Here is a 27,464-nt window from a genome sequence, read left to right as displayed (position 1 = left end):
CAGTCTCAGTATGCAGCACAGAGATTGAAAATGGAAAACACGAGCAGAGGTAAAATACGGAGGGTAGAATGACATGCTTCAAAAATGTGTCTAAACCAGGAGATGCAGAAGGGAGGACGGGAGGGTGAAGAGGCACCGGGACACCACAGGAAATAGAGCCCACGTACACGAGTATGTTCGGTGACAGGCAGGTACTAGGCATGCCGTGGTGGTCACTTTGCAAGGTATGTAAACATGGAATCATTACACTGTAACCTGAAACTGTAATAATGTAAGCCAACTGTAATGAAAAATAAGTTTAAAAATAACCCCCAAGGTACAGCCAAACACAGAAGAATGTAAAGTTCTGCACAGGGGTACAAAATGGCACCTGATACAGGGTTGGCCAGAAGTCCGTTACATTTTTTCCATATGATGGCTCTAGTAGTGCCTCGTTGTCTTTAATGGCACTCAAAACAATTTTATTAGATTGTACTGTGACAGCTGTCAATATCACCATGCATTTTGGTGAATTTTTGTGCAGCCATTTTAACATTGAAGATAGAAGATACCCAACATCTTCAGCATATTATGCTTTATTATTTGAGGAAAGGTAAAAATGCAACTGAAACACAAAAAAAGATTTGTGCAGAGAATGGAGAAGGTACGGTGACTGATGGAACATGTCAAAAGAGGTTTGTGAAGTTTCTTGGCACCGTTGACATTTTGGCCAAATAATTGCTGTGGGGCTGTCATGCACTGGAAGATGTTTAGCAGCGCCCCTGGCCTGCTACTGGTAGAAACCAATACCAAGAGATCGCCGACATAATCAAAATATCCAAATCAGTGAACGGACTAGTGAAAGTAGGAATGTGTCTTTCATTTCATGGAAAAAACCATATGGACTTTTGGGCCACCCAATAACATTTTCCAGTGTGAGGCAGGGCAGGAAGGAGGACTCAGACCTGAGCGGGAAAGGGACTGGGAGAGGGGCCTGTGTCAAGGTGCCCAGGATGCTGCCTGGACTCTAACTCAGGTGCACATCTGCCTGCCTGGCCACCGAGGCCCCTGAGCTGAGGCTGGTGCTGGGCCTGCGCCCATCAGAACACCCCAAGCCCTGCCAAGGCCCAAACCCGCCATGGCAATGTCGCTGATGAGGGTGCACCCACCCCGAAGATGACACGACAGCACCCGCCGCCTGCAGGACTTGCCCCTCTGCCCTGGGCGCTCCCCTGGAGGCTCCGCACATGCCCATTTCACAGCAAGACCAAGGCCCAGACAGGTTATGCCCACTGAACAAGGTGACAGAGCTGGCCGTCCGTGCTCTGGGCTGAAGGTCCCGCTGCTCTGGCCCCGGGCCTGGGCTTATCATCTGGGCCCCGGTAGCCCAATAGAAAAGTAGCCTTTGAGTGACTTTCCTGGGAGAGGGGTCCTTGCCCGTAAGGCAGGAAGTCACATCTCCTTTGGGGGTCCTGTGAGGACTGGGGGGCCTTGGACACAAAGCTCAGAGCCCACAGGCATGAGAAGGTACAAGCCACTGAGATCACTGGAAGATCAGTTAAGTTAGCTTGGCTGAACGGGTTTCTCCTGGGCTCAGGTAATAGTCCTGATCTGAACTGACCGGTGAAATCAGGGGCCAAGGAGGGCACAAAGCCCTGCAAGGTCAAGGTGAGAGGCTCAGGCCCCAGGAAGCTGGGTGCAGACCCTGGGGTCATGGAGGCGAGGTGCTCTCCACGACCGAACTAGAGGAGGCTGTAGACGCTTACCTGGGGAAGGCTGCAGCTCCTCCATGAAGCCCTCATTTGCCCCCTCCTCCATTACATGGTAGCGGCTGCGTGGCCGGCGGAGCACCTGCGGGGCCCTCAGCGCCTCCTCCCGCTCCGCTGCCAGGTCCAGGTCCTGCTGCGCCAGGTGCGCCCGCAGCTGCCGGATCTCAAACTGCAAGAGGGACGAGTTGTGAGCTGGAGAACCACAGTGAGCAGGCCTGGGTGGGGGCACCAGGTACTTCGAGCAGCAGCAGCTGTCTGGGGCGCTGAGCACCCAAAGGCTAGACTGGCGCTCCCTATAACCTTCCCCCAACAATACTAACCACTACCATCTCATTTTCGCTGGAGCCACTCACAAGGGCACCTCCCTTGCTTTGGGCTCCCTCTCCCAGAGCCACCCATGTGCCCTGTGCGGCCCCATTGCCTGCTTTTACCTGCCCCCCTGTGGCTTCTTCAACAGGAGTGGGGGGGGTTCTCATGTCACCCCCCTGTCCACTCATCTCTGGCCGGGAGAAAACCCAAGCTCCCTACTCACGGCTTACGCGGCTTACGCAGCTTACGCAGCTTACGCAGCCCACGCAGCCCAAGCCTTCCCTGCTTCCTGCTCTACACCAAGCTTGTATTGGGCTCACCTGCTCCCAGATCAGCTGGCCGGCTCCCCACCTGGCAGCCCCCCTCCCACCCCCCGCACTCAGTGACGTCAGCCTCTTAGAATTCTCTGCGTTGCACTTGGTACCCTCTGATGGTTTTGTTTATTTACTCTAATGTTTTATTTTTCTTCTGCAAGTGAAATGCTCCACTAAAGCCTTCTCTAACACTAGGGTGGTCGTGCAGAGCACTGGCATGGGGCAACCTCCCTGGGTCAGCGTGCACAGCCGCTGTGTCCCGGACCACGGCGTTGCCCCGCGGGTCTGTCTGGCTGCTTCGCAGGGACACCCTTGGCGTCCTTGGTGCTGAGAGCGGGACAGAAGGAGGGGCAGAGGGTCCCACCTGAAAGGGTCAGGCCAGTTTCCCAACCTGCTGCACCGCCCATGACTCAGTGACCCCAACTTGCTTAATAGTCCGCAGCTTCATGGAAACTCTGCCGCCCACGACAGACACCTGGCGCCGGCCACAGTCAGACTGACCCTCCACACCTGGGAACAGCTGGGCCCTTTACCTTACCCATTGTCTCAGCTCACATCCTGGAACCCTGAGGCTCCTGCCCATAAGAGCAACAGCCTAACGCACAGGTGGCAAACACAAGGCCCTACGAGGGCCGAATCCAGCCTCCACCCTGTTTTATCCAGCCCAGCACCGGGTTTCTACCCGGCAGCAGCATTGAGCTCTCGCTTAACTGTTACGGAGTAAGTTACATTTATACAGCCCTAAAATTACATTTAGCCCTTTGAAGGCAACCACCAGGCTGATGTGGCCCCCAGTGAAACTGAGTTTGACACCATTGGCCTAACCCCCTCACAAACCCCACGCTTTCAAAAAACCCCATTCCTGCCCTGGCTGGTGTGGCTCAGTGGATTGAGTGCAGGCCTGTGAACCAAAGGGTCACCGGATCAATTTCCAGTCGGGGCACATGCCTGCATTTAGGACCAGGTCCCCAGTTGGGGGCGCTCAAGAGGCAACCACATATTGATGTTTCTCTCCCTTTCTCCCTCCCTTCCCTTCTCTAAAAATAAAGTCTTAAAACAAACAAACCACTCCTGCCTCCCCCAGTGGCTACAGTTGTCCTGACTCGGCCCACCTGTCAGCCAGCACCAAATACAGGCACTTGGATCAGACCATCCGGTTCCTCCCGCCTCTATTTCTCGTGCATTTCTAACACCAACCAAACGGAAGGGCTTTCCCTTTCTCATTTTCAGGCCCTTTCCCGGGCCCCTGCCTAACCCCATGCCCACCTACAGAGCACTCCTCCCAGGACACGCACCAGGCTCTGGGGCAGGGGGAGTGTGTCCCTGGCTGTGCAGGACTTGGGAGGGGCCAAGAGGGGTCCGGTATTATGTGTGCAGACCTTTAGCCAACCCTTCCCCTGTGGTCAGCCTCACTCTCACCCACTTCCCCCTACAGTCTCAGGGGCTGTGAGGCGAGCTGGGCCCCTTCCCCACTGTCTTCCTCCACAGGCGCTTCCTCCGCCCCACAGCCCCGCCTGCATTTGTGCATCCGCTCTCCATTCCTCCCAGTGCACAGCCATCTCTATCATCTTGGACGATGTTTACCGACAGTTTCTTTTTTAAATATATTTTATTGATTATGCTATTACAGTTATCCTATTTCCCCCTTCATTCCCCTCCACCCTCCACACCCCCTCCCCCACCATTCCCCCCCTTTAGTTCATGTTCATGTGTCATAAGTTCTTTAGCTTCTACATTTCCCATACTATTCCTGCCCTCCCCCATCTATTTTCTCCCCACTGTCTATGCTACTTATTCTCTCTACCTTCTCCCCCCTTCTCCTCCTCCCACTCCCCTGTTGCTAACCCTCCATGTGATCTCCATTTCTGTGGTTCTGTTCCTGTTCTAGCTGCTTTGTTTGCTTGTTTTAGGTGTGGTTGTTAATTACTGTGAGTTTGCTGCCCTTTCACTGTTCATATTTTTTATCTTCTTTTTCTTAGATAAGTCCCTTTAACATTTCATATAATAAGGGCTTGGTGATGATGAACTCCTTGAACTTGACCTTATCTGAGAAGCACTTTATCTGTCCTTCCATGCTAAATGAAAGTTTTGCTGGATAGAGCAATCTTGGATGTAGGTCTTTGGATTTCATGACTTGGAATACTTCCTTCCAGCCCCTTCTTGCCTGCAAGGTCTCTTTGGAGAAATCAGCTGACAGTCTGATGGGAACTCCTTTGTAGGTAACTGTCTCCTTATCTCTTGCTGCTTCTAGGATTCTCTCCTTCATTTTAATCTTGGCTAATGTAATTATGATGTGCCTTGGTGTGTTCCTCCTTGGGTCCAACTTCTTTGGGACTCTCTGAGCTTCCTGGATTTCCTGGAAGTCTATTTCCTTTGAGAGATTGGGGAAGTTCTCCTTTATCATTTGTTCGAGTAAGTTTTCCACTTGTGGCTATTCCTCTTCCCCTTCTGGTACCCCTATAATTCGGATGTTGGAACATTTAGAGATGTCCTGGAGGTTCCTAAGCCTCTCCTCATTTTTTTGAATTCTTGTTTCTTCATTCTTTTCTGATTGAATGTTTCTTCCTTCTGGTCCACTCCATTGATTTGAGTCCATTTTCTTCCCATCACTATTGGTTCCCTGTACATTTTCCTTTATTCTACTTAGAGTAGCCTTCATTTTTTTCATCTAACTTGTGACCAAATTCAACCAATACTGTGAGCATCCTGATCACCAGTTTGAACTGTGCATCTGATAGGTTGGCTATCTCTTCGTGGCTTAGTTGTGTTTTTTTCTGGAGCTTTGATCTGTTCTTCTGTTTCGGCCTTTTTTTTTTTTTGTCTTGGCACACCTGTTACATATGAGGGGCAGAGCCTTAGGTGTTCACCAGAGTGGGGTAACCCCTGTCACTGGGTTTCCACGCTGTAAGTGGGGGCGGGGTCAGAGAGGGAACAATGACACTCTTCTGCTCTCTGCTGGATTTCAGTCCCTTCCGTTGCTTCCCCAAGCAAACTGGGCCCTTCTGGTGCTGATTCCTGGGTGGGTGGGCTTGTGTAGGTTATGGGACCCTGTGAGTCTCTCCAAGGAACTCTCCTGTGAGGCTGGGAGTGTCTCTCGGCACCTCGACCCCCAAAGGTGTTCTCAATCAGTGTTTTGAGGCTTTATTTCCTGGCACTGGGACGCTGGGTTGGTCGGTCTGTCTCGCTCCCCAGTTTTCTCCTGGTTTATCTGCATGCAAATGTGTGACTGCCGGGTCAGCCAGCCACCTTGCCTGCCCCGCTGGGTCAGCCTGCTGCCACCCTGCGCCTGGGGTCCGCAAGTCACCACTTTTTTTTGCCCCAACCCCTCTCCACCTGGCCACCCAACTCCGCCCCTCCTACCAGTCTGGATGAATGTGTCTATTTTAACTCCTTGGTTGTTGGACTTCCGTATAGTTCAATTTTCTGTCAGTTCCAGTTGTTTTTTTGTTTCTAAATTTTTTTTGTCCTTATTTTGGTTGTGCAAGGAGGCACAGTGGGTCTACCCACGTCTCCATCTTGGCCAGAAGTCTACCGACAGTTTCTTAATTCTTATGTGTTTGATCTTTTTCTGCACTGCTGTTTCAGTGGAATTTGGGGAAGGAGCTCAGGGTTTTTGGTGTTTTTTTTTTCTTTAGAGAAAGGCACATCTCTGTGGTGTGAACACCCCACTACCCACAGGCTGTTGTGCAGAACTGGGAAGGATAAGCACTGCCACCTCTGCGCAGCCAGCGAGGAGCCCAGCATACCCTGCCCCTCTCACCGCCCCAGGACGGACTCTGCTCAGCCACACACCACACCCCAGCCGGACCTCAGAGCTGAGACAAAACCTGAGCCCCGACCCTGGCCATAGACTGAGTTCCAAATCTGGTCTCAGATGAGGCTTAGACTCTGGACCTCAACAACCCAGTCCTCAAATGGGGCTGTTGGCCTCAAAGAGTAAGAAACTGGGGCTGGCTCACTGCAGAGTGGCAGAGGGGAAGGGCTCAGATCCACAGGGGCCCAGAGGCACCCCCGGGGCTCCCCCAGGGTGGCAGCCCCTCCCGCCCCTGCGGGTCTGAGCTTCCCATGGGCGTGCCCAGCCAGCCTTCTCCAAGGTCGCTCATCGGGGGCGGCAGGCCCAGTTAATGGCCTCCCAGGCCACTCTGAACAGACGCATTATTGATAACTGGCCATCGATCCTGAGCTGCCCATGAGTGTCCCACTGGAATTCAGGCGAGACAGCCAGAGGCCAGTGCCTGCCCAGCCCCAAGCGCACAGGTGTACACGCACAGGCAATGCAGCAGAGCCCCGGGGGTGGTCTCCCTCCCTCTCCTTCCCCTACCCCACCCCGAGGACTCCGGTAAAGCACGGTGAGAGCTCTGTTAAAATTCTGTTACATGTTTTGGAAGGAAAACACCTCTCCTGGTTTTGGAAGTGGCCCTGGGGAGCCCCGGAGAGGCTGTCTGGGGTACTTCAGGGAACACCCCTCCTGTGAGAACCCTCATGGATGGCTCTGGTGGCATCGGTGGCCTGGCATGTCCGAGAGACAGAGGCCTGGCCAGTACAAGGGCTGGGCAGGTTGCCATGGGAGGGTGCTTTGAGGACTCGAGCCTTCAGTGAAAGAGCAACAAAGCGGCCAGCGGCACGGGCAGCACAGTGGTGTTTGATGGTGGCAGCCCCCGAAAGAGCAGGAGCCCCTCCCCGTGGGGAAGAGCGAGGGCTGGAGGCAGGAGCCTGAGGTCTTGGCTCGTCACCCCTCCCTCGCTCTGACTTGGGGCTGGGCGCCTCCTCTTTGGGCCTCAGTTTCACTGTGTTCATCCACCCCACGGACCATCCGAGTCTGAGTCTGGGACCCTGGCTGGGAGAGGACAAAGCCGGGGCCACCCCTGCCCCTGCTGGCACGCCCACTCTGTGGGGAAGGACTGCAAAATCCAAAACCTCTAACACGCATCTTCCACAAGGTGTTGCCACAAGGAGACTGATGTTTACGGACCTAAGCGGGGAAAAGTAATCTGTTTACAAGACGTAAGCAGTTAGCAGAAGCTGCCCAAATGCAAATATATGAGTTAACAGACAACAACTTCGAAGTAACTAATTAGTGTGTTCACGAAATAGGGGGAAAGATGGATAAAATGGATGTAGCATTTCAGCAGAAAATAGAACCTGTAAGAGGAACCAAATGGAACGTTCAGAGGCTCCGTCGATGGTGCCTGAAACGGAGGGCTCAGCTGCATGGGTGTAACAGCACCCTGGTAGCAGACGCCAGGAGCGCTGAACCAAAGGGCAGCGCCGTGGAAAGATATGAAAACTTACATCCAGAACAAGACCCGGGGGGAGGGTGGGGGACAGAATTGGGTGAGAGACATGAGACGCCACCCCAGGCCCACTGCCTGCAGTGCGAGGTCTAAGAGAAAGAAGAGGGGGGAGAGGCAGTGAGTGAAGAAATTGTGGCCAAGAACTTTCCAAATCTAATAGAAAACATTCGCCCAGAAATTCCAGAAACTCAGAGAATCCTAAACAGGATAAACACAAAGGCCCTGCGCCTAGACATCTGTCCTGAGACTCCTAAGAAACATGCAAGAAGCACCCGCCACAGGGGAACTCTGCAGGGCCTGAGCCTGGGGCAGGGGTGGGGGTGGGGAGGTTAAGACAGGGGCGGGGGTGCTTTGAAGAAAAAATGGAAAGAATTTCCCCCTCACCCCCCTACTTAATGCACTTCATTAGCTGAGCATCCCTAATCAGATCATCTGAAGAGGCCGGCCAGCCCCACAGGGAAGCCCAGCGTGCATTACTGGAGGGAGCCAGCCCTTCCCCTGGGTGGGGCTATATGGGGGGGGGCGGGGGGGGCGGCACCCTGAGGGGCTCGGCCGGGAAGGCTCTGGTGTGTGGAGTGCCATGGGCGCGGCCTCGGCCGATCGATGTGCACTCTAGCCAGAAGCTCCATGGTCTCTGATGCAACAGCAACCGCTTCTTTCCGTCCTGCCGCACAGACGGCCCTGCCTCCAAACCCATCTGCTGCTCGGATGGCGTCCAGTGTTTATTTCCATTAGTTTGGCCATTGCTGGCAACAACAGAGACCAGCAGGCAGTGGCACAGGGACGGTGCCGGCGCAGGGTGCAGCCGAACTCAACCTTGGCTCCTCTCCACCCTCTGTGAAGAGGACCGGTAGCTGCCACATTTAGATTATGCCCAAAGGGTAACAAGTCGGTCCTGTGGTGGCTGATTTCATCAGCCAAGCAGGTTTTTCACTAGAGCTATCGGCTGTTGTACGAATCAGTTCCCCATTTAAAAAACAAAGACTCGTGACACCCCACAGGGAAGACCTTGATCAATCAAGGTGATGGAGGGCGCTGAGCCGGCCCCCTGGCCTCTGCAGGAAAAGGGGGCGCTCTCTGGAATGAGCCAGCATCCAGCAAGCGTCACCCCAGAGCCCAGACAGAACCCCTGACCCCGCTCCTCCTGACCCGCAGAGGCCCAGCCCCAGAGGCCATTTCACAGCGACCTTTTCTCGGGGTGTCGGGGGTCAACAGTGAGGACCCCACGTGGCGCAGACGGGCTGGGTCCCCGACCAGGACAGCAGAACCCGCCGCCTCCTGCCTCCACCAGGGATGCCTACAGCTTGGGGTCCGGACGACCCCCTTGTTTCCTAAGGAAACGGCCGGGAGAAGAGCGCTCACGCAGGGAGGATGGACGCTGTGACTGTGCCGCTTGCTGCTGCGTGGGGAGCGGGAAGGCAGGGCCTGTGGGGAGCCCACTGGCCGAGTTTTAGGGATCGGGTGACTGGGCAGGTGCCTGTCCTCCTGGGGCACACAGCCCACTGCTGTCAGCATCTGGTGCCTCAGGTGTGACCGTTCAACTGAGTCCGCCAACATAATGGAGGCCAAAGTGCCCTCGTCCCTTTCTGCACGCCCTTCCGGCCCCTGGGTTCAAGGAGAAAACACGGAGGACCTGGCTTTAGGAGAAGCCGCCAAACGGGAAGAGGCTGGAGGCCAGTCACTGAGGGGGGGTCCCCACCCTACCCTTCCCTCCCCCTGCACTCGGTGGTGACATGCATGTCAGGATTTCTGGGTCTGCCTGGCTGACCTGCCCACGCCGATCCTCCGACAGCGACTCACACCTGTGGCCGGCTTCTGCAGGCGGAGGGCCGAGGCTGCCCGCCCAGCTGCCCGCCCAGCCTTCCGAGACAAACCAAGAGACTCAGGGCAGCCGGAGGCCTCCTGCAGCCTCTGTTCTTCCTTCCACAGAGGGATTCGTGAGTGGCACAGAGCCTGCCCACGGCCGCCGTCCGGGTTGCCATGAACACAAGCATGGGACGGGGCACCTGTGCACGGTGGGCACCACCGGACACGTGACTGAGTGCTCCCCTCCCCGGCTCCCACTTGTTGGGGGACGGCAGCGAGCCAGACTGCACTGCTGAGCTTGGTCCTTGTGGCGTCTCCATCAGGAACGCCTCGTCCCGCCATGTTCCCAGTTCGGGACCTGAGCCCCGAAGGTAAGGGGAGACAGCTCCTGGCTGGTGGAGCTGAAGTCAGAACCCTGCTGCCCACCCAGGACTCCCTTGCAGGGACTGACACCTGCCTGTGGACCATGGCCACCCCTGTGCGGACTGGGCCCCACAGCCAAATAGTCTCAGGGTGGATGGAGCTGAGGACGGAAAACGTCCCTTCCTCCTGCCCTTCCCGCAGGACCAAGCAGGGAAGAGAAATGAGCTTCAGCCGAGGGCTGGGCCGCACTGCTTTGGGCTTCGGGTTGTTGCGAGGCTCCCGGGGCAAAGGAACAGAGGGGACTTTAGAACATGTTGGAAAAGCAGAGCAAGAAGTGAGGCCCAACCTGCACAAAGCCTCAGACGTGGTCCGCAACACGCGTGGGCAGAACCTGTCGTCCCACTGACGTAACCGCTGCCCCTGAAGTGGCTCCGGTTTCTGCAGCCGCCAGCGCCCAGACACGGGAGGTTCCCCACGTCTCTCTGAAGGGCAGTGACTGGCCTCCTGCGCCCCAGCGAGAGGAAGAGCAGCGAACGGGAAGGCACTTTCCCGCGGAAGGACTGTGGGGTTTGGGGGCCAGGGGCCATCACAGCGGGGAGCAGCCTGCCAGCTGCCCGCAGGCCAGCCCAGGCCTCCCACCTGGCCGGAAGCTCCCCTTGGCAGAAGGAAGCTGTTAAGGACCAAGTGGCAGGTGAGGGAGGCCCTGGTCCACCTCCCTGTGCAGACCAGGGGGGTGCTGTCCGGGGAGCCCCTCTTTCATCCTCCGCTGGGCCTTGGGTTCCCCTACCTGCAAGTCCTGAGATGCCCTGGGAGGGCCTTTCCCAGGACGTGAGGTGGTGCACGGGCATTGAGGACATGGCATATGGCAGGAAAGGAGCGCCCACGTGGCACAGAAGTGGCACAGAAGACAAACGAGGCGTTTATGCAAGACTCCCTGTGACCCGAGTCTCCAGGGCCACTAGAAGCAGCAATTTCGGCTTTCTGGAAACACTAAGGTGACAACAACAGTGACTTCACAGTGGCGAGATCCGACAAACACGCCCCAGCCAGTGAGCAAAGTCGAGAGCCACACGCGTGGTGTCCTGTCCAAGGGTGTGAGGTAACACGAAAGGCACTTTACCACTGGTCTTCCCCCCAAACCCGTGACCACAATCGAACCACGAGAAACCTCAGACACACCCAACAGAGCGGCGGCTCGCTCCGTGCCGGCCCGGCCCTGCGAACCGCCAAGGTCAGTGAAAACAAGGACCGTGTGAGCACCTTCACAGACAGGAGGAGCCTGGCAACGCCAGGGGGTTGCAGCTCACAGAGGAGGCTGGGTGCGCACGAAGTGACCCTGCACGGTGCACGACTGGAGGAGGAAGGTGCCAACACGGGTTCCCTGGTCGTAACCAATGTGTGAACGTAACATAAGCTGTTCTCGTGGGGAAAGTAGGTGGGGGGTGGACATGGGAACTATCTCCACGATTTTTCTATAAATCTAACACTTCTAAAAAACAAATTCATTTTATATTTTTTTAAGATTTTACTTATTTATTTTAGAGAGGTGGGGAGGGGAGTAGAGGGAGAAAGAGAAGGAGTGAAACATCAGTGTGTGGTTGCCTCTAGCACACCCCATACTGTGGGGATACGGCCCACAACCCAGGCATGGGCCCTGACTGGGAATCGAACCGGTGGAGCTTTGGTTCACTCAATCCACTGAGCTACGATCCACTAAGCTACACCAGCCAGGCAAAGTTCATTTTAAAAAGACCTCAGAGGAGCGACATTTGGGACAACATTTATGGAAACATGTCCCAGGAGAGGGAGAGTCAAGTGCAAAGTGGGGGCTTTGTTTACTTTGAGCTGCTGTGCCTTCCCCCGACCTCTGACCTCTGGGGAGTTTCCGTTTCTCAGGCAGTGCACGTGGGTCCGGTTTGGAAACCGCCTCCCTGCACCCTGAGACCTCCAGAAGGGGGACAGACAAGTGTGCGTGACAGAGGGGACCTGGAGGGGCCTGGAAGGGGCTGCAGGGAGAACTCGGAGCCTCTAAGGCCAGTTCTTCGCTATCCCAGCGCCATCCTCTCCAAGCGTCCGGCCGCCCCTGACACTCCCTGAGCTCCACTCCCGCTCACTCAGTGGTGTCTGCTGCCCCGTCCGGCCTCAGATCTGATCCTAAAACACAGCTGAAAAGGAGGCATGTGTCGGCCGGGCCGGTGGCGTAGGGAGATCAGGCTTTGGGAGATCAGCAGCCTGGCAGCTCTGACCCATCCCTCCCGGCTTCCCAGGACCACCCCACCGCCCCCACCCCCGGGACCCTGCCATCTGACAGGCTTCAGAGGCTTTTTAAATTAAAGTGGTTTGTTTCTGTTCATCTCTTTTCCAGATGTCCCTACCTGGAGGGAACACATCTTTATTTATTGGCTCTTTCCCGTGCAGAATCTCTGTAGCCGAGACCCCGGGGAAGGAGGCCCCTTGTGGGGGGGGTCTTAAACCAGGAATGTGGCGTCCCCAAGAATTCAGGATAGGGACACAGTGGACACATTGGGGGTGGGATGCCCAGCAGCCTCGCAGACAGAATTCAGCCCCCGCCTCAGGGATGGCTATACCAAAGAAACTCATGAACCGAGCTGGTGACAGAGCTGGGTGAGGCTGCAGCTGACTGGTCCCCGTGGGCAAAGAGAGACAGCTCGGCCTGCGAGTCTGGGCCGAGTTGGCCTGGCTGGGCACAAGCAACCTTGGAGACGCACTTCCCCTGCTCTGTGCCTCGAGGGGCTGCAGGAGGTCTCCGGCCCCAGGGCCCCTGTGGGTTTAGGCACCACCATCAGTCTGAGCCGTGGACAGAAGCGGACGGAAACAGACACGGCCACAGTGGCTTACCCCTTGTTCCTGACAGATCTGCGTCAGCCTCTCCAGCTGCTCATCCTGGATGACCTTGGCCTTCTCGTACTGCTGGATGACCATCTCCATCTCCACCTTCACGGGCAGGACGTACGCTGTGAGAGGAAGACGGCCTGTGAGGAGTCGGCAGTGCTGGGGGCGAGGCTGGGCTCGGGTCAGGGGAGGGTGGTGCCGGCGTTCAGCCCCCCAAGGGTTCTGACCCAGCTGAAGTTCCTGAGGGATCTTGGGGCGGAGGTGGCTAGACCCCGACCCGTGGTGACCAAGCTGCCTCCCTCCTTTTCCACAGTGACAAACCCCTCAAGCTGGGACTAGGGACTCCAGTTTGCAGCCTCTGCTGCCGCCACAGAAGCACCGGCGGCGTGATGGGGGCACATGCAGGTGCAGTGGAAGGCCACTGGAGGGCGCTGGTGAGGAACTGCCAGTGGGAACGACAAAGGCGGCACCACCACCTTGCAAAACGCTCTGGCAGTTCTTCAAAATGCTAAACAGTGACCCCGCTGCCCAGCAATCCCACCCCCCCGGCACCTAAGAGAAATGGAGACACACGTGCACACAAAATTGCGCATGTGAGCGTTAGCAGCAGCCAGAGTGTAAACAACCTACATGTGTGTCACCAGATGGTAAATAAAATGGGGCCTGTCCACCTAGTGCAGGACGCTCAACAAAGAGAAGCAAGCACTCACACCGCTGCCACACGGCCACCCTTGAAACCACCACACGAGTGGGGAAAGGCGGGCACAGCGGGCCGCGCATCCCGAGTCCACTTCTGGGAAATGTCCACGAGGCAAACGTAGGAGCCGGAAGCAGATTGGTGGTTGCCCAGGCCTGAGGAGGGGTGTGTGTGTAGGAATGGATGGGGACTGCGAATGGGTGTGGGGCTGGTTTTTTTCTGAGTGATAAAAATGCTCTAAATGTAGATTTTGGTGATGTTTCCACAACTCTACAAATATACTAAGAACTACTGAACTGTGCACTCCAAACAGGTAAGTTTTATGGTGTGTGGACTATATATTAACAAAGACTTTTTTTAAAAAGGTCACTGGGGCTTTCCTGCTCCTCCCTTCCTGCTTCCTATGGCTGAGACGCAGCTGTGATGGCTGGCACTGCAGCAGCCCTTCTGGGTCACAGCGTGACTCCAGGGAGCAGGTCTCTCTCCTCTCACCTGAGCACTCTGGTTTTGGGGCAGCCACCTGTCACCCCACCAGCCGCACCGAGTCCTTCCAGCCACTCACCATCAATGACCCTCTTCACCCGCCAGATGCGGAGCAGAATGATGAGGCTGATGGCGTCCCAGGGGCTCCGGGGCCCATTGGCCACAGTGGAGGCCACCATCGGGGCCAAGGACAGGATGATCACGGCCCCGTCAAACACCTGGCAGTGAGCAGATTTCAGGGCCCTGGGCCGTCCTCAGTTCCCCAGCCAGAGGGAGCCCAGCCCAGCCCAGCCTAGCTCTTGCATCTGGCCAATGCCTCCTCCTCTCCATCCACTAAGGGCCCCTTGCCCTTGGCTGTCCCCCCAGGCCCTGCTCAGTGTTTGGGCAATCCCCACCAGAAATGCTCCCGAGCAGGCCTCACCCTCTGGCCCCCTATCATCTCCATCCATTGTTCCCACAGCCTCCGGCCGTTTCAAGCCTTTTTTCTAAGAGTCTGTTTCCAGAACCTTATCCCTTCTCAGGGTGGGGACAAGCCTCACTGAGCCCCGCAGGGCCCCCTGGGTAGCAGGGCCTACAGCCTGCCTCTCGTCTGTCTGCCACCCGCTGCCCCAGCCTGGCCTTCCCAAGACCTCCATGGCCAGGCCCTCAGTCTGCTCAGCTAGAGAGGCTGTGAGTGGGTGGAGGCGAGGCAGGGGACCTCGGCAGACGCTGCCCGCCTTGGCCACTGCTGTGTGACAGCCAGGCCTCCCCACCTCCCTGACCCTGTGCCCCATTCACCCCACTCACAAGGCAGAGCAGGGGTTTTGCTCTGAGAAACCAGCTCAGAAGCCCCGGGCAGCTCAGCTCCCACCCCACCCCCTCCCCACAGGGCCGTTTCAGAGCACATGCATTTGTCTGTAACACATTCCGAAAGCTTTCCAAAACGATTCAAGAATAAATTGGATTCTGCAGCACTTCACTGGACTGTTTAGACGTCCCTTTACTGGGAATGTCCTCAGTCCTCCCTCCCCCTGCGCCCCACCCTGGGGACCCCTGCCTGCAGGTGGGAAGGGGCAGCCTTTTCCCCTGGGCCCAGGGCTCGGGACAGCGACATCCCAGCACCCAGCCTGGGTGGCGTGGGGAGGTGGGCTTTGGTCTTTACCTCTATTTTGTTCTCGATGTAATCCCAGATCCCAAGCACCACAATCCGGAGAACAGTCTGAGGAGAGCAAGTGACATGGAGTTAGGGTTACTGCCCTGCCCCGCATGGAGGCGGCTCTGGGTCGAGTCCTTCCCCAACAGGGGAGACCGTCTCCGCTGCAATCGAGCACCCGTGGGTGCAGCCGCTCCCGGCTCCCACCAGATCCCAGGTCCGGGCGCCGTCCTTCTCCCAGCCCCCTGCCCCCACCCAGCCGTGGGAGCCCTGGCCCTGACTGGGGGGTGTGTGTGGGAGCAGGCTGAGGTCTGAGGCTGAGCCACCTCTGCACAGGGTGCGTTGGTGTTGGGGGCTCATCTTCACCATGACAGGTGGGGATGGCAAATCAGTGCCAGGCAGTGAACCCTGCAAGGCCAATGCAAGCCGAGCAGAAGAACCTCGGCAACCGATCATGTTGCTGGCAGCCCCAGACGCGCGTGGCATGGCTTCCAAGGTTTGCACCAATGGGACACTGAGCCACGGCCCAGGTGTTGCTGGGGAGACGGCGGTGAGGGAGGCGAGGGGCCAGAGGGCCACACCCTCACAGGGCAGGCACTGTCCTGGAGGCCGAGGCCCCTCCCGGACAACGATCTCAGCGAGCGGGCTGGCACAGTCGTGGGATCTGCCCCTAGTCTGACCCTCAGGCCCAGGCTGCAGGGGCCGTGGCCGGAAGAAAACACGCTATCCTCCCCTCCCCCCACCAGCCCAGCGATAGAGAGAGAGAAAGAGAAAGAAGGAGAGGGAGGAAGGGAAAGAGCCATTAGATGGGGCCAGAACCCCACTGGGGCCTAGGATTTGACTCCTGGGGACCCTCCATGCCCCCATTTCAGCCCCCGGCCCTGCTGGGCGGGGGTCCTGGCTCCCCCACATCGGTCCCACTGGACTCCTGGCTCCCACCAAACCCAGTACTCCCCAGTACCTGGAGTTTTCCCTCTTACCTCACACATCAGGCACAGACATGGGCTTTACCTGCCAACTAGAAAGCGCGGGGGTGCCCATCCCACTGATCCCTGACCCCGTGAGCCCTACAGCACCCGGTCAAGTCCACTGCCTTTCAGCCCCGAGGGACAGGCCGGCAGCAAGCCGCGCCCAGCACTGCGGCCACAGCGGCCATAGCGTCCTCACCGCTCTCCTCACCTCCAGGTCCCTGGCTCCAGCCTCCAACCCCACATGCTCCTCACTGGCCACACGAACCACCCGCTCTCCCTCAGTGACGTCCTGCCAGCCCCACGTGCCCCATGCCACGGCCCGCCCACACCTGGACCACAGCTGCTCATCCGCCGGGACTCAGCTCAGGGGCCACGGCAGGGCCCAGGCCGCACCCTGGCAATGTCCACGCACAGGACCCTCTCCCTGTTTTGTGTCTCCCTCCCCGCAGCCTCAAGGGCACACCAGAGGAGGTCACAGGGCCCGGTGTGCACCCACCTCTGAGAAGAACACGGAGAGGATGACCAGACTGATCCAGTGAATCACACCAGCAAACTGGAAAGCAGTGGAAACTGCAACACACACAACGACAGAGTCTGTTTCAGCAGCAAGGACTGGGAGGCGTGAGGAGAGGGGTTTCCGGGCCTGGGCCCGCCTCTGGGACCAGCCAATGCATGAATGGTGGATCTGGGTGAAACCAGGCCAGAGGCGGCCACAGGCTGTCTACTACAAAGGAGGTGGTGGGAGATGGGTGGGTGTGGCGCCATCCTTTCTTCCATCCCCCTCCACCCCTGGCCACCCCAGGACAGGCCCACAGGCTGCATCTCAGAGCTCTGGCTCAGCCCTTCAGCCTGGACGGGCTGAGTCCCATTGGAAACCCCCACCATGGTCCTGCCCGGGGCGCCGTGCACAGGCGTCAGGGACAGAGGCGAGTTCATTCTGACTTTTCATTCTGAAAATGGAGTGGCAGAGATGTGGGCCAGGGTGTCCCAGAAAGCAGGCTAGGACGAAGACAGGCAGAGGGCGCGGGGGCCAAGGGATGCCAGCCTCCCAGGTGGCAGAGCAGTGGCTGGGTCTGCTACTCGTCCCAGCAGCCCCACTGGCCCCCTAGAGGCCGGCGCATCGGCACTGACCACTCCCACCCACCTTCCCCGGGGCAACCCTGCAGCACAGGCTCCAGCTCGGGAGGCCTGTTCACTGCAGGAGCCAGGTCAGCCTCCCACCCGAGCAGGAAGCAATTCGTCAGGGGGCGGGGCCCACAGCAGGGTGCCAGGGCCCAGGACTGGGCCACGTGGGCTCGGGTGCAGAGCGGGAAGGGCTGGCAGGACACGCTGGGGCAGGGGGGCCACACCGGGTGCAGGGACACTGCTGAGCGCTCATGCTGCTTCCCTGTGGGCTCCAGCGTGGCCTGGTCGGCACACAGCTCAGGGTCCCCTGGGGACCAAATTGGGAACAACACCCAGACCCCACAGCCTCCCCAAAGCTCTGAGATTGGGGAACTAGGCATGGGGGGTAGAAACCAGGTCTGCAGTGGAGGAGGCGCGGGAGGGAAGGCTGCAATACCAGGCTCCCCTCAGGGGACTCCAGGTCCCCTGGCATCAAGCCAATATGGATGGAGCCAGGAGATGCCAGGATTCCTTCTGTCTCAGCCACGTTAGCGCCGGTGGGACCGAGAGGCCGAGGCTTGTGTGGCTCTGAACGGACCTCCAGGTGAGTCTGAAAACATGAACTCTCTCCCCGCTATTTCTCAAATAAATTCCTGTGCTTTTTTTTTTTCACAGTTGCTTCAGAGGAGCCATAAATCTCTGTGCGTTCTGTGGAATTTAAGATGCCCTTTTACGAGCTGCTATTGGATGTCCCACCAAAGTCAATCTCCTGGATATTTAATTTTCAGGAAAATTCCAAGGTCGGCCGGGCTCTCAGTCCAACTCGATACCTGTCACACCCAGACCCACGCGCGCCTGGCTGCGTCCCCCCACAGGGAGAGAAAGACGCCGTCATGGGCAGACCTTGTAGACAGTGGACGTGTGGGTGAGTGGGGCGGGAAGTACACAACGTGGTTCACTGAAGCCAGGCTGAGTGTAACACCCGTGCTGGTCACCTTGCTCCTGAAGCCTCTGTGAGTGGAACCCAGCGAGGCTGGTCAAGCCACCCTGGGACGCTGTCGTTCTCAGTGTCAGAACAGCCAGGTGACTCATGACTCAGAAGGAGCCCTGAATGGAGGCTCTAATCAAGGGCCTGGGGGCATTTGAGAAAACAAGTCCCAGACCCCTGATGGCGTTGGGGTGGCTGGATCTGTGGTCCTGAGTGAGGCCAATGGCAGAAAAGGAAACATCGGGAGGGGGTCCAAGACTCTCATCTCTTCTTTATTTGCACTTGAACGACCCACCTTCTGAACCGGGAAATACGGGAACCCAGGGCTCTACAGAACCACTCACTCATACAAAGCAGGAGTCTCAGCTGCCCTCCCCCAGGGCACCAAGCAGGGGGCTGTCCGCTGGGGCTGTCCGTTGGCCCTGGTGCCCACCAGGACAGAAAAGGCCACAGACACGGCCACAGACACGCGAGCATCGGCCTCCATAAATGCAGAGCCAGCTCAGGGCCAGCTCAGACCCAGCAAGGCCCTGTACTGTGGGGGGGACTGGCCATGCCAATACCTGGCCTGGTGGCTCCCGGTCCCAGCCCCAGGGCTCCTGGCCTGGGGAAGCCTCCAGCTCCTCCAGGCCTCACACCCCTGCCTGCAGCAGACAGCCAGCCGCAGCCCCACCGTCTCACAGGGCTGACACTGGGGTCCGGTTACAGGGAAGTGCTTTTCGCACCATCCCACTCACACCAGATAAAAACACAAGGGGCCACAATGTCACTGCTGCTGCTGTCACAAGTTACAACCAGGTGATACACCTCCACAATGGGAACTCTCTTTAAGCTCCAGAAAATACGACCCCCCCCCAAGAAAATTCCAAATGGGAACAATACAAAGAAGTGCATACAGGGGCCCCAACACTTCTGACCTCAGCAGTTTCAGATGACGAAATGCCTGGGAGGACCCAGAAGTGGCCACGCAGGGTGAAGAGGGGGCGGGCTGATACGGGGCGGTGGGGGCAGCTGCCCGGTGTCCTCCCTGGTGGTGATCCCGAGGGCCAGGGGCCGGGGTGTCGGGCCAGGGTGTCAGGTGGGGAGCCCGGACGGATGCACACGGAATATCGACATCGCACGTATTTGCGTAGGTATCCCTCTTGCTACTCACACTGGAGAAGCTTTATATCTATTAGAAGTTCCAGAGTCAGGAGGATCACCACCAATATTACACAGGCTACCAGGAAACTGTTGAGACTGGCACTGAGCAAAAATACCTGCCACACGGCTGCTCTCTTCCCACAGCACGGCTTCAGCCAGGTGGACCTGCGGGGACAAGAGTGGGGAGCAGGCACTGAGAGGGGGAGACCCCGAGGCCCTGCTCTCGAACCCCCGCCCGGTGTCACTCCTCCTGCCCTACGCTTCCCGGTGAAACACAACCTACCCAAGAGGCCCCAGAGTAGAATTTCAAAGAGGGGTCTCTCTGGGCATTTGATCCACTCCCGTTAGAGAAGCAGGATCTGGGGGAAGGGGTGCCCATGAGGGGGCCTGGGAATGGACGGCGCCGTCCTCAGCTCTGGGGAAGCACAAAGGCTGGGGTTCGATCCCCAGCCCCAGGAAGGGTTTCACTAAGCTGGGGACACAGGGTGAGAGACCGTGTCAGGGAAGGAAAGGCCACAAAAGCCACCAGGGGACGGCGCCAGGTGTGTCTGTGCAGGAGTGGCCACAAGGACTGGGCGTGTAGCCTGCATCTACAACTCTGAGGGACAGTGTGCCCCACCTGGACAGAGGCCCAGAGACGCCAAGGTGCCCACAGGTGCATGAAAGATGCTTTGAAGTTTAAGATTTCCTTGTCACTACTCAGCTGACCTGCTCTCCTGATCCACCATGTGTCTCACCTACGCCCCACACCTTCTCTCCCCACAAGTGACACTCCTGCCCCACTTCCCGGGCCCTATTTTAATCTTTGACACCTTTCTCAGCTCTCACTTCCCTCCAGCTTCCTGTCAACTCCTCCCGACGTGGGTGTCGCTGCGGGTCTCAAAGGGGGCCCAGCTCCCACCCCCTGCCCTCCAGAACCCAGTGCATTCTCTTAAAACTGATGCCATTTTAGTGCCAAGTGGCACTTCAGCCAAGCATCTTTGCAGTTAAAAATAAAAAGGGCCACGGTGAGGGTCATTTTCCGGGATGGTATCACGCTGAGCATCCGGTGTGTGTGTGTCTGGGGGTGCTAAGGGCTCCCTGAGCCTCAATTACACTGCAGCACCTTGGAGCACAGGACATGGGCCCCAAAGCTCCAGGACAGAGTGGGCAAAGCGGCAGACTTTCTGGCTGACCCGACGTTTAGAAATCCCAAGAAGCTAATAAAATGTCTTCTGAGCTTCAGAAGGCTCACACATTCCTAGGAGACTGTGTTATAGCAGAAAGACAGACGTGTCCAGTGTTTAAATATCTCTGAGCGGCTAAATAACGACTCAAGGAGCTCAGTGGGCCAAAAGGGAAATCAGCAGTGAGTCTTCAGCTGTGGGAGGTGCTTTCCTTCCAAGGCTCAGCATCCAGCCCATCGGAGCCCTGGAGCCTGGTTCCCACTGGCACTCTCCCAGAATGGCCACTAGAGGGCAGGCGTGTCCCGATTTCCCGTCCCACTGCAGCAGGAGGAGCAGCTCCAGGAGGCCTTGGGCTGCCAGAGGCCCAAATGCCAAGGAGCAGATGGCCCTCCTGGCAGGCGGCAGTGTTCCAGTGTGAGGTCCCACCAATCCCTGCTGAGGCCCCAGAGGAACCCTGGCTGGGGCAGGAAAAGGCTGGGAGCCTCGTCTGTTTCTGCTTTATATTCTCTCGGGCAGTGGTCCCAAGCCTGGGGCTGAGCCACCCTTTCTGAGGTGGAGCCAGAGGTGCCTGTGAGGTGGGGGCTGCGCTTGCTCCTCTGGGGTCTGACGTTGCAGCAGGGGACTGCAGCATCTGGCTGCTGTGGCTGCGGGGAGCGAGCACTGGCTGGGTGGGGACGACCCTCAAGTCGTCCCCAAAATTGCAGTCACACGTGCCCGGAGGAGGGAGCAGGCCGCAGCCGAGCCGATGACTGCCCTGTAGGCAGCCAGGTCAGGTGGTCCTGTCAGCCCTGCACTGAGATTTTCAACTGCTGAGTCCCCGAAGAAAGGAATGGAGTGAGGGGTCACAGTGAGTCGGCGGTCTGTCCACAGTGAGGTCCAGAGCCCAGGCTCGCCCATCTGCCCGGACCGACCGTGGCGGCACTGCTGGACCAGAGGATCGGAACCGCTCTGGACTGCAGAGGGATGAAAATGACAACCCCGAACCCCCCAAAATGCACAAAAACCACAACACTGAGGACACGTTCCAAGGAGTGCCCAGACCCCTGAGCCTCCTCACTGGTGGGTCGTCTGAGGACACCTGGACTCCAGGTTCAAGCCCCGCATCTCGAGATCCTCCCGTGCCCAAGACACTGCACATCTGTGAGGCCGACGTGGCCTGGACATCCCAGACCTGGCGGTGGTTTCAACTCTCAGCAGAATGTCCCGTGCCCCGCTTCACGTTTCTCTCTCGTGTCTGTCCCAGAGGGTGACAATAGAGTCAGAGAAAGCCCTCTGGCACTGCCCTGGGCTCCACTGTCCCTGATTTAACCACCCTCACAAGGCACTGATGCTGAACCAGGAGCTGTTGCAACTGCTTTGCAAATGGTAACACACCGTTGTTTGAAAAGACAGCTCCTTCCACTGTTTTCTCTAGTGACACAGGCCTGGGGGAAGAGCCAGACTTTTCCGTCTGTTGGGGTTTTGGTGGCAACTGGTGTCTCCGAACTGTAGCCCCAGCAACCGAACTCTGAGCACAATCTCTGGGCCTGTTTCCCAATCGGCCAATGGGAGCATCGGCAACCTTCACAGGGTCGTTGTCCTAAAATACTAAAGATAACGTATGTGAACCCGATGACACAATGCTTAGTGCTCAGCTGCCCTCTGTCTGTACTGTGAGGATGGAAGTACATGGGCCTCAGAAAAGGCATTAATAATCTACATACGAGAAGTGTCAATGTTCACTCCAGGCTGGTATTACTCGCCCACTCAGTGCCAGCCGCCTTGCCGGGTGCTGAGCGCCTGAGCGTGGCAGGGCCCTTGCCTCATCCAGCCTGAGGCCCCACAGGTGGGTTCTGACTGTGGGATGGGCTCCTGGTCTCAGCCCATCGTGAAAAACTAAGCAAATAAAGGGAGAAACAAAGCAGGAGAAGGAAGTGACTTCTACAAACAGACAGATTTCCCCCTGTAGGACCCAGCAACCCAGCAACCCAGCACCCATAAGGACACCCCACACTGCGTGCCTGCAATGAGTGGGTGGTGGGGCTTCTTTCTCACGCCCCTGGGGAGGGCAGCAGCCACAGGAAAAGTCCTGTCCGGCATCCTCCTCGCCCCGTACCAATTCCGAGAGGCAAGCCACAGCAGCACACAGACCCAGCAAGTCAGCAAGCACACTGGCACGCTTGGCCCAGCAGGAAATCTCAGGTTGGAGCTGAGTGGAGACTTCCCCAGCCCTTTGCGGGAACTGAAGAAAGTGAAGTCTCCAAACGAGCAGCTTCAGTTCTGCAATCAGAGCTGAAGGTCAGCCCCACGCCAGGGATGGGGCCGGGGCCAGAGAGGGGGCTGGGGGTGAGGAGGAGAAGGAAGCAAGGCCCTGTGCAGCTGGGGTCACAAGGGTCTGACATTCACTTGTCCCAGAATCTCAGGTTTCCTGCACCCTCAGAAATGTCAACTGGCGACGAGCTCAGGCCAGGAGGTAGGAGCTGTCACCCTGCTTGGCAAAGTCCCAATCCCCTTCTGGGGGGCACAACAGCCGACACACTGGGGACCGGCTGCCCAAGCTGAGGGGTGCGAGGCGTTGCTGACACGTCTCTGAAGGGCTGCCGTGGGTCGGAGCCTTACTCAGGGGAGGAGATGGGTGCTGCTGGGTCCAGTGAGATGCCCTCCCGCCTCCAGAGTCCTCCATGTGGGGAGCTGGCCCCCAGTCTGAGTCTCCTTTGTGTCACCCATGCGTGGGCAGGGCTGCCCGGATGAGGCCGGCTGCCCAACGGGCTGTGAGCCAGCCAGTGGGCGAGTTCTCAGGCACAGCCCATGTCTGTCCTGCTCGCTCTGTTCTGAGCTGCAGTCTGGCAAATACTGAGTCAGCAATACACCCCCTTCTTCTATTTGGCCAAAGTCCAGATCCAAGATGCCCCCACAGTTGGCTGGGGGCCCCAGAGCCCCATAAATTCAGCTCACTTTCCTTGGGTGACCTGAGCTTGGGTTTAAATTGCTCTTCCTTCTCCAGGCAGCGCTCAGCACCCTGCAGAGCAGTAGGAGGTGCTCTGCTGCCCCCTAGTGGTGCCCTGGGGCTGTGCACCCCATACCGGCGAGGAGGTGGGGACCCAAGGGTTTATTTTGCTGAGAATAATGAACACAAAGATTTCAAGAGCCATGAACTTCCAGACTTTGCACTTGCAAGGTCACGGCCGGGATGAACCTGACTTTCAACCCTGAACCCCAGAAGGCTTTCCATTCTTCTAAAAGGGTGCTGAAAAAGTACTAAGTGAGGTTGGCATGTTCTGAGGCCAAATTTATTGTAGGGTGACTTTGCAGAAGGGTAAAAGCAGCTCAGAGGGCATGACCACAGCCCGAGTTCTGGTCCAGAGCCTGGTCCCTCCCTGTGGTGCTTCTCCACCTGACATACACCTGGGGCCAGTCCCCAACTGTCCCCAACGGCACTGGCTCCCTTCTCTCCCGGTCCTTATCTTAGACGGCCTCACCCGCCCAGTCACGCACTTGAGTTGCTCCTTCCTTCCTCAACACCCACTCCGCTCCAGGCTCTCAAAGAGCTGATGTCTGCCCTAAGGGACCCCGGGGTAGGGGGACAGACTCAAGAGCAGACCAGACAGCCCAGCATCACAACTGCCACGGAAGAGACAGGCCCCAGCCTGGGTGGCGTGGGGGGACAGAGGACTTTCCGCAGGAGTGGGTCCTTGAGCAAGTATATAGGGAGCTCGGAGTGTGATTTGGACTCCAGCTTAGCAGGCTCCTCCACTTCCCGCCTCTGCCTCCAGGTTTTGTCTGCCGGCACCACTGAAATCTCCCAGTCTTCAGATGCTGCTACACTGGACCGGTTTTCCAGGTGACAACTCATAACCATCCCCACGCCCCAGCAGGTCTTCTTCCTCTAACTGTGAAGCCCTGGCCGAAATGTCCGTTGGCATCATCCCAAATGACAACACCCCTTTCTGTCTCCACAGCCTCCTTCCAGGGACCTCCCCTCTGGGGGTCTGGCCTCTGACCTCTTAGGTTAGACCTTTTAGGACCCTAAAGTATAAACAAGTACAAGAGGCTGAACGTCTTTCATTCCTTCCTTTACTTTCCCACGTGTGACAAAGTCTCCTGCCTGCTTTCCACGACCCTCTGGAGGACCCTCTCTACACGGCCACAGGGCTGCCACCTACCCTTGTCCTGCCCTGCCTCCCTCAGCAGAATGGGGACAGGCATGTGACAGGGCAGCCATGCGGTGGCATCACATGGGCAATGATGACAACCAGAGTCACAACGTGTGATGCTGGAAAGGGACAGACGACACACGGAAGCCCGCAGTGCTGGCCTGGACCACGAGCCAGAGATGGTGCCGTGCCTGTCGCTGTGTGGCCTTGCACACGTGCTTCCACACTCTGGACTCCGCTGTCCTCTTAGACTATGGAGAATAGGCCCTGGCTGGTGTGGCTCCGTGGATTGAGCACGGGCCTGCAAACCAAAGGCTCGCCAGTTCAATTCCCAGTCAGGGAACATGTTCGGGTTGTGGGCCACGTCCCCAGTAGGGGGCGTAGGAGAGGCAACCACACACTGATGTTTCACCCTCTCTATCTTTCTCCGTTCCCCTCTCTCTAAAACCAAATAAATAAAATCTTATATGGAGAATACATACTGTCTGGGGTGTTTTCTAGCTCTAACGTTCTCAGATTCTGGGAAACTTACAAACACAGAAGTATATCACTGAGCTCAAGGGGAGTGAATGGCGGGGTGCTGGGCCCCCGAGGTCCCTTCGTTTCCCCGCAGAGAAGATTTGAGCCCGCACATAACACTTCCCTGCGTAGGAACAGATTGTCTGACAAGACTTCCACCAGAACTGTAAACACTGTTGCTGTGCATTGCTTCAGAAAGAGCCAGGTGGGAAATTTTGGGAGAACCCCAGGAAATGCAGCAAGAGCCAAAAAGCCTTGAGGGGGGCCTCCCCGCGCCCCCACAATGTGCTTTTGTTTTGCTTCCTTTTCCCCTGGCATCTGTCCTGGGCCTGCTCCTGCTTCCTTCTTCAGGAAGCCCCTGGCTGCCAAGAGCCCCACAGAGAGCACAGGCAGCAGTGACAAATCCCTTCACCTGCTGCTTCCTGTCGCCCCACAGGAGCAGCTTCCAGGGCACACCTGGGCACTCAAATCACATCAAGGGCCTCTCTGCCCCGTGGGTGCCTCATCTGCAATTTCCCTGATGGGGGAGACTCTGCAGAGACCCAGTTCAGAAGGAAACACAGCCGTAAGGCTGGGCTTCCGTGTGCTTTGTTCCTTCTTCTGTTCCCACTAGGAGGGGGCTCCAGGCTTCTGGCCCTGAGAAACTCGGACCACCAGGGGCATTATGAAGCTGCACTGCCACTTTAGGCCACTAGAGGGCAGCAACGTGGCACCTGGTGCTCGGGAGGGACACACCTGCCACATAATTTGTGGAGCTCAGTGCAAACGCATGACTCCTTGTTCAGTTTCCAGGCGGTGGCAACGCGGCATCAAACCAAGCAACTGCACAGACGCATGACTCCTTGTTCAGTTTCCAGGCGGTGGCAACGCGGCATCAAACCAAGCAACTGCACAGGTAACACGTGCATGAAGCCGGCCCTGGCTCAGGGGCCTCGAGGGCCTCAGCCCAGCCTTAGAGCCAGCAGAGACCTGGGTACTGAGAGTACCTGCTCAGGGTGGCCACCACCACCCGGCGTCTGTCCCTTAGCTGTCTCACCTCAGCTTGCCTGTCCTTCCCCCCCCCCCCCCATNGGGCACTCAAATCACATCAAGGGCCTCTCTGCCCCGTGGGTGCCTCATCTGCAATTTCCCTGATGGGGGAGACTCTGCAGAGACCCAGTTCAGAAGGAAACACAGCCGTAAGGCTGGGCTTCCGTGTGCTTTGTTCCTTCTTCTGTTCCCACTAGGAGGGGGCTCCAGGCTTCTGGCCCTGAGAAACTCGGACCACCAGGGGCATTATGAAGCTGCACTGCCACTTTAGGCCACTAGAGGGCAGCAACGTGGCACCTGGTGCTCGGGAGGGACACACCTGCCACATAATTTGTGGAGCTCAGTGCAAACGCATGACTCCTTGTTCAGTTTCCAGGCGGTGGCAACGCGGCATCAAACCAAGCAACTGCACAGGCAACACGTGCATGAAGCCAGCCCTGGCTCAGGGGCCTCGAGGGCCTCAGCCCAGCCTTAGAGCCAGCAGAGACCTGGGCGCTGAGAGTACCTGCTCAGGGTGGCCACCACCACCCGGCCTCTGTCCCTTAGCTGTCTCACCCCAGCTTGCCTGTCCTTCCCCCGCCCCCGCCAGTGTCCTGCCGAATCTATGCACAACACTCGGACAAAGTTATATTTTCAGAAAGAGCCACTGGGTGAAGTTTCCACAAAAGGTTTATGGTTTCACAACGGTTAGGCAGCTTCTCTCAGGAAAGCGGCAGGCCTTTTGGAAAACAAGCACAGGGGATCCAAGCTCTGAAAATTTATCTCGAGCCAATTCTTCTCATCAGCTTCTGAAATAACCCAGCAACCCTTCATTTCCATAGTCAAAGCAGCCAGCATGTTCTGAAATATTTACAGGTACCCGAGGAAGAGAATGGCCCAGAAGGGGCTCAAAGCTCCTGGCCAGTGTTTCCAATGTCTGTGCCGTGGGGCAGTGGGGGGTGGGGACGTCTGACCCACTGGGTGACCCCGGGACTCTGCTCCGGTCTTCAAACCAGCTCTAACTCAACTGTTCATCTTTAGAAAGTATGTCTGTAAGACAGACCAGGCTAACGAGATGTTAACCGGGGAACAAAGGCACCCAGGCTGACAGGCAAACTGAGGAGGAGGAGGAGGTAGGGGCCCCATCTTTGAATCGTCCTATGCAAAGGGGGCAGCAAAGCTCCCGGATCTGTGTTGCTACACCCCAACAGGCTCAGCACCCCAGCTTGCGCAGGGCGCTCTCTGCTGGCCTCTCCCCTGGTAAGCGTTGGCTGACAGAGGGTACCAAGGCCAGTGCAGGCCAACCCCACCCCTTCTGGCCTCTGTGACCTTGGGCAGGTCCCCGATTCCCAGTGTGCAGAGAGGGGTCAGATGGGCTACCATGGAGTACATCAGTCCTGAAATGTCATGATCCTCTGACGCCCAAGCCAATG

At 57.5% G+C, this 27,464-nt stretch overlaps 1 protein-coding gene across 2 annotated transcripts in view; it reads right to left on the bottom strand.

The window, feature by feature from the left end:
• TMEM266 (transmembrane protein 266) overlaps positions 1 to 27,464 on the bottom strand; it is a 55,800-nt gene that overhangs the window by 10,508 nt on the left and 17,828 nt on the right. For both annotated transcript variants that reach the window (XM_037053461.1, XM_037053462.1), the window contains exons 4-9: positions 19,216 to 19,370; positions 16,467 to 16,540; positions 15,009 to 15,065; positions 13,947 to 14,085; positions 12,694 to 12,809; positions 1,746 to 1,917 (exon numbers count right to left, since the gene is read on the bottom strand). In XM_037053461.1, the coding sequence (XP_036909356.1) occupies positions 1,746 to 1,917; positions 12,694 to 12,809; positions 13,947 to 14,085; positions 15,009 to 15,065; positions 16,467 to 16,540; positions 19,216 to 19,370 (713 nt within the window). The remainder of the gene's footprint in view (positions 1 to 1,745; positions 1,918 to 12,693; positions 12,810 to 13,946; positions 14,086 to 15,008; positions 15,066 to 16,466; positions 16,541 to 19,215; positions 19,371 to 27,464) is intronic.

The sequence above is a fragment of the Sturnira hondurensis genome, unplaced genomic scaffold (assembly GCF_014824575.4).
Source record: "Sturnira hondurensis isolate 20B ecotype Veracruz unplaced genomic scaffold, ASM1482457v3 Scaffold0007865, whole genome shotgun sequence".
Lineage (NCBI taxonomy): Eukaryota > Metazoa > Chordata > Mammalia > Chiroptera > Phyllostomidae > Sturnira > Sturnira hondurensis.
This window is presented reverse-complemented; position numbering and strand designations above follow the sequence as displayed.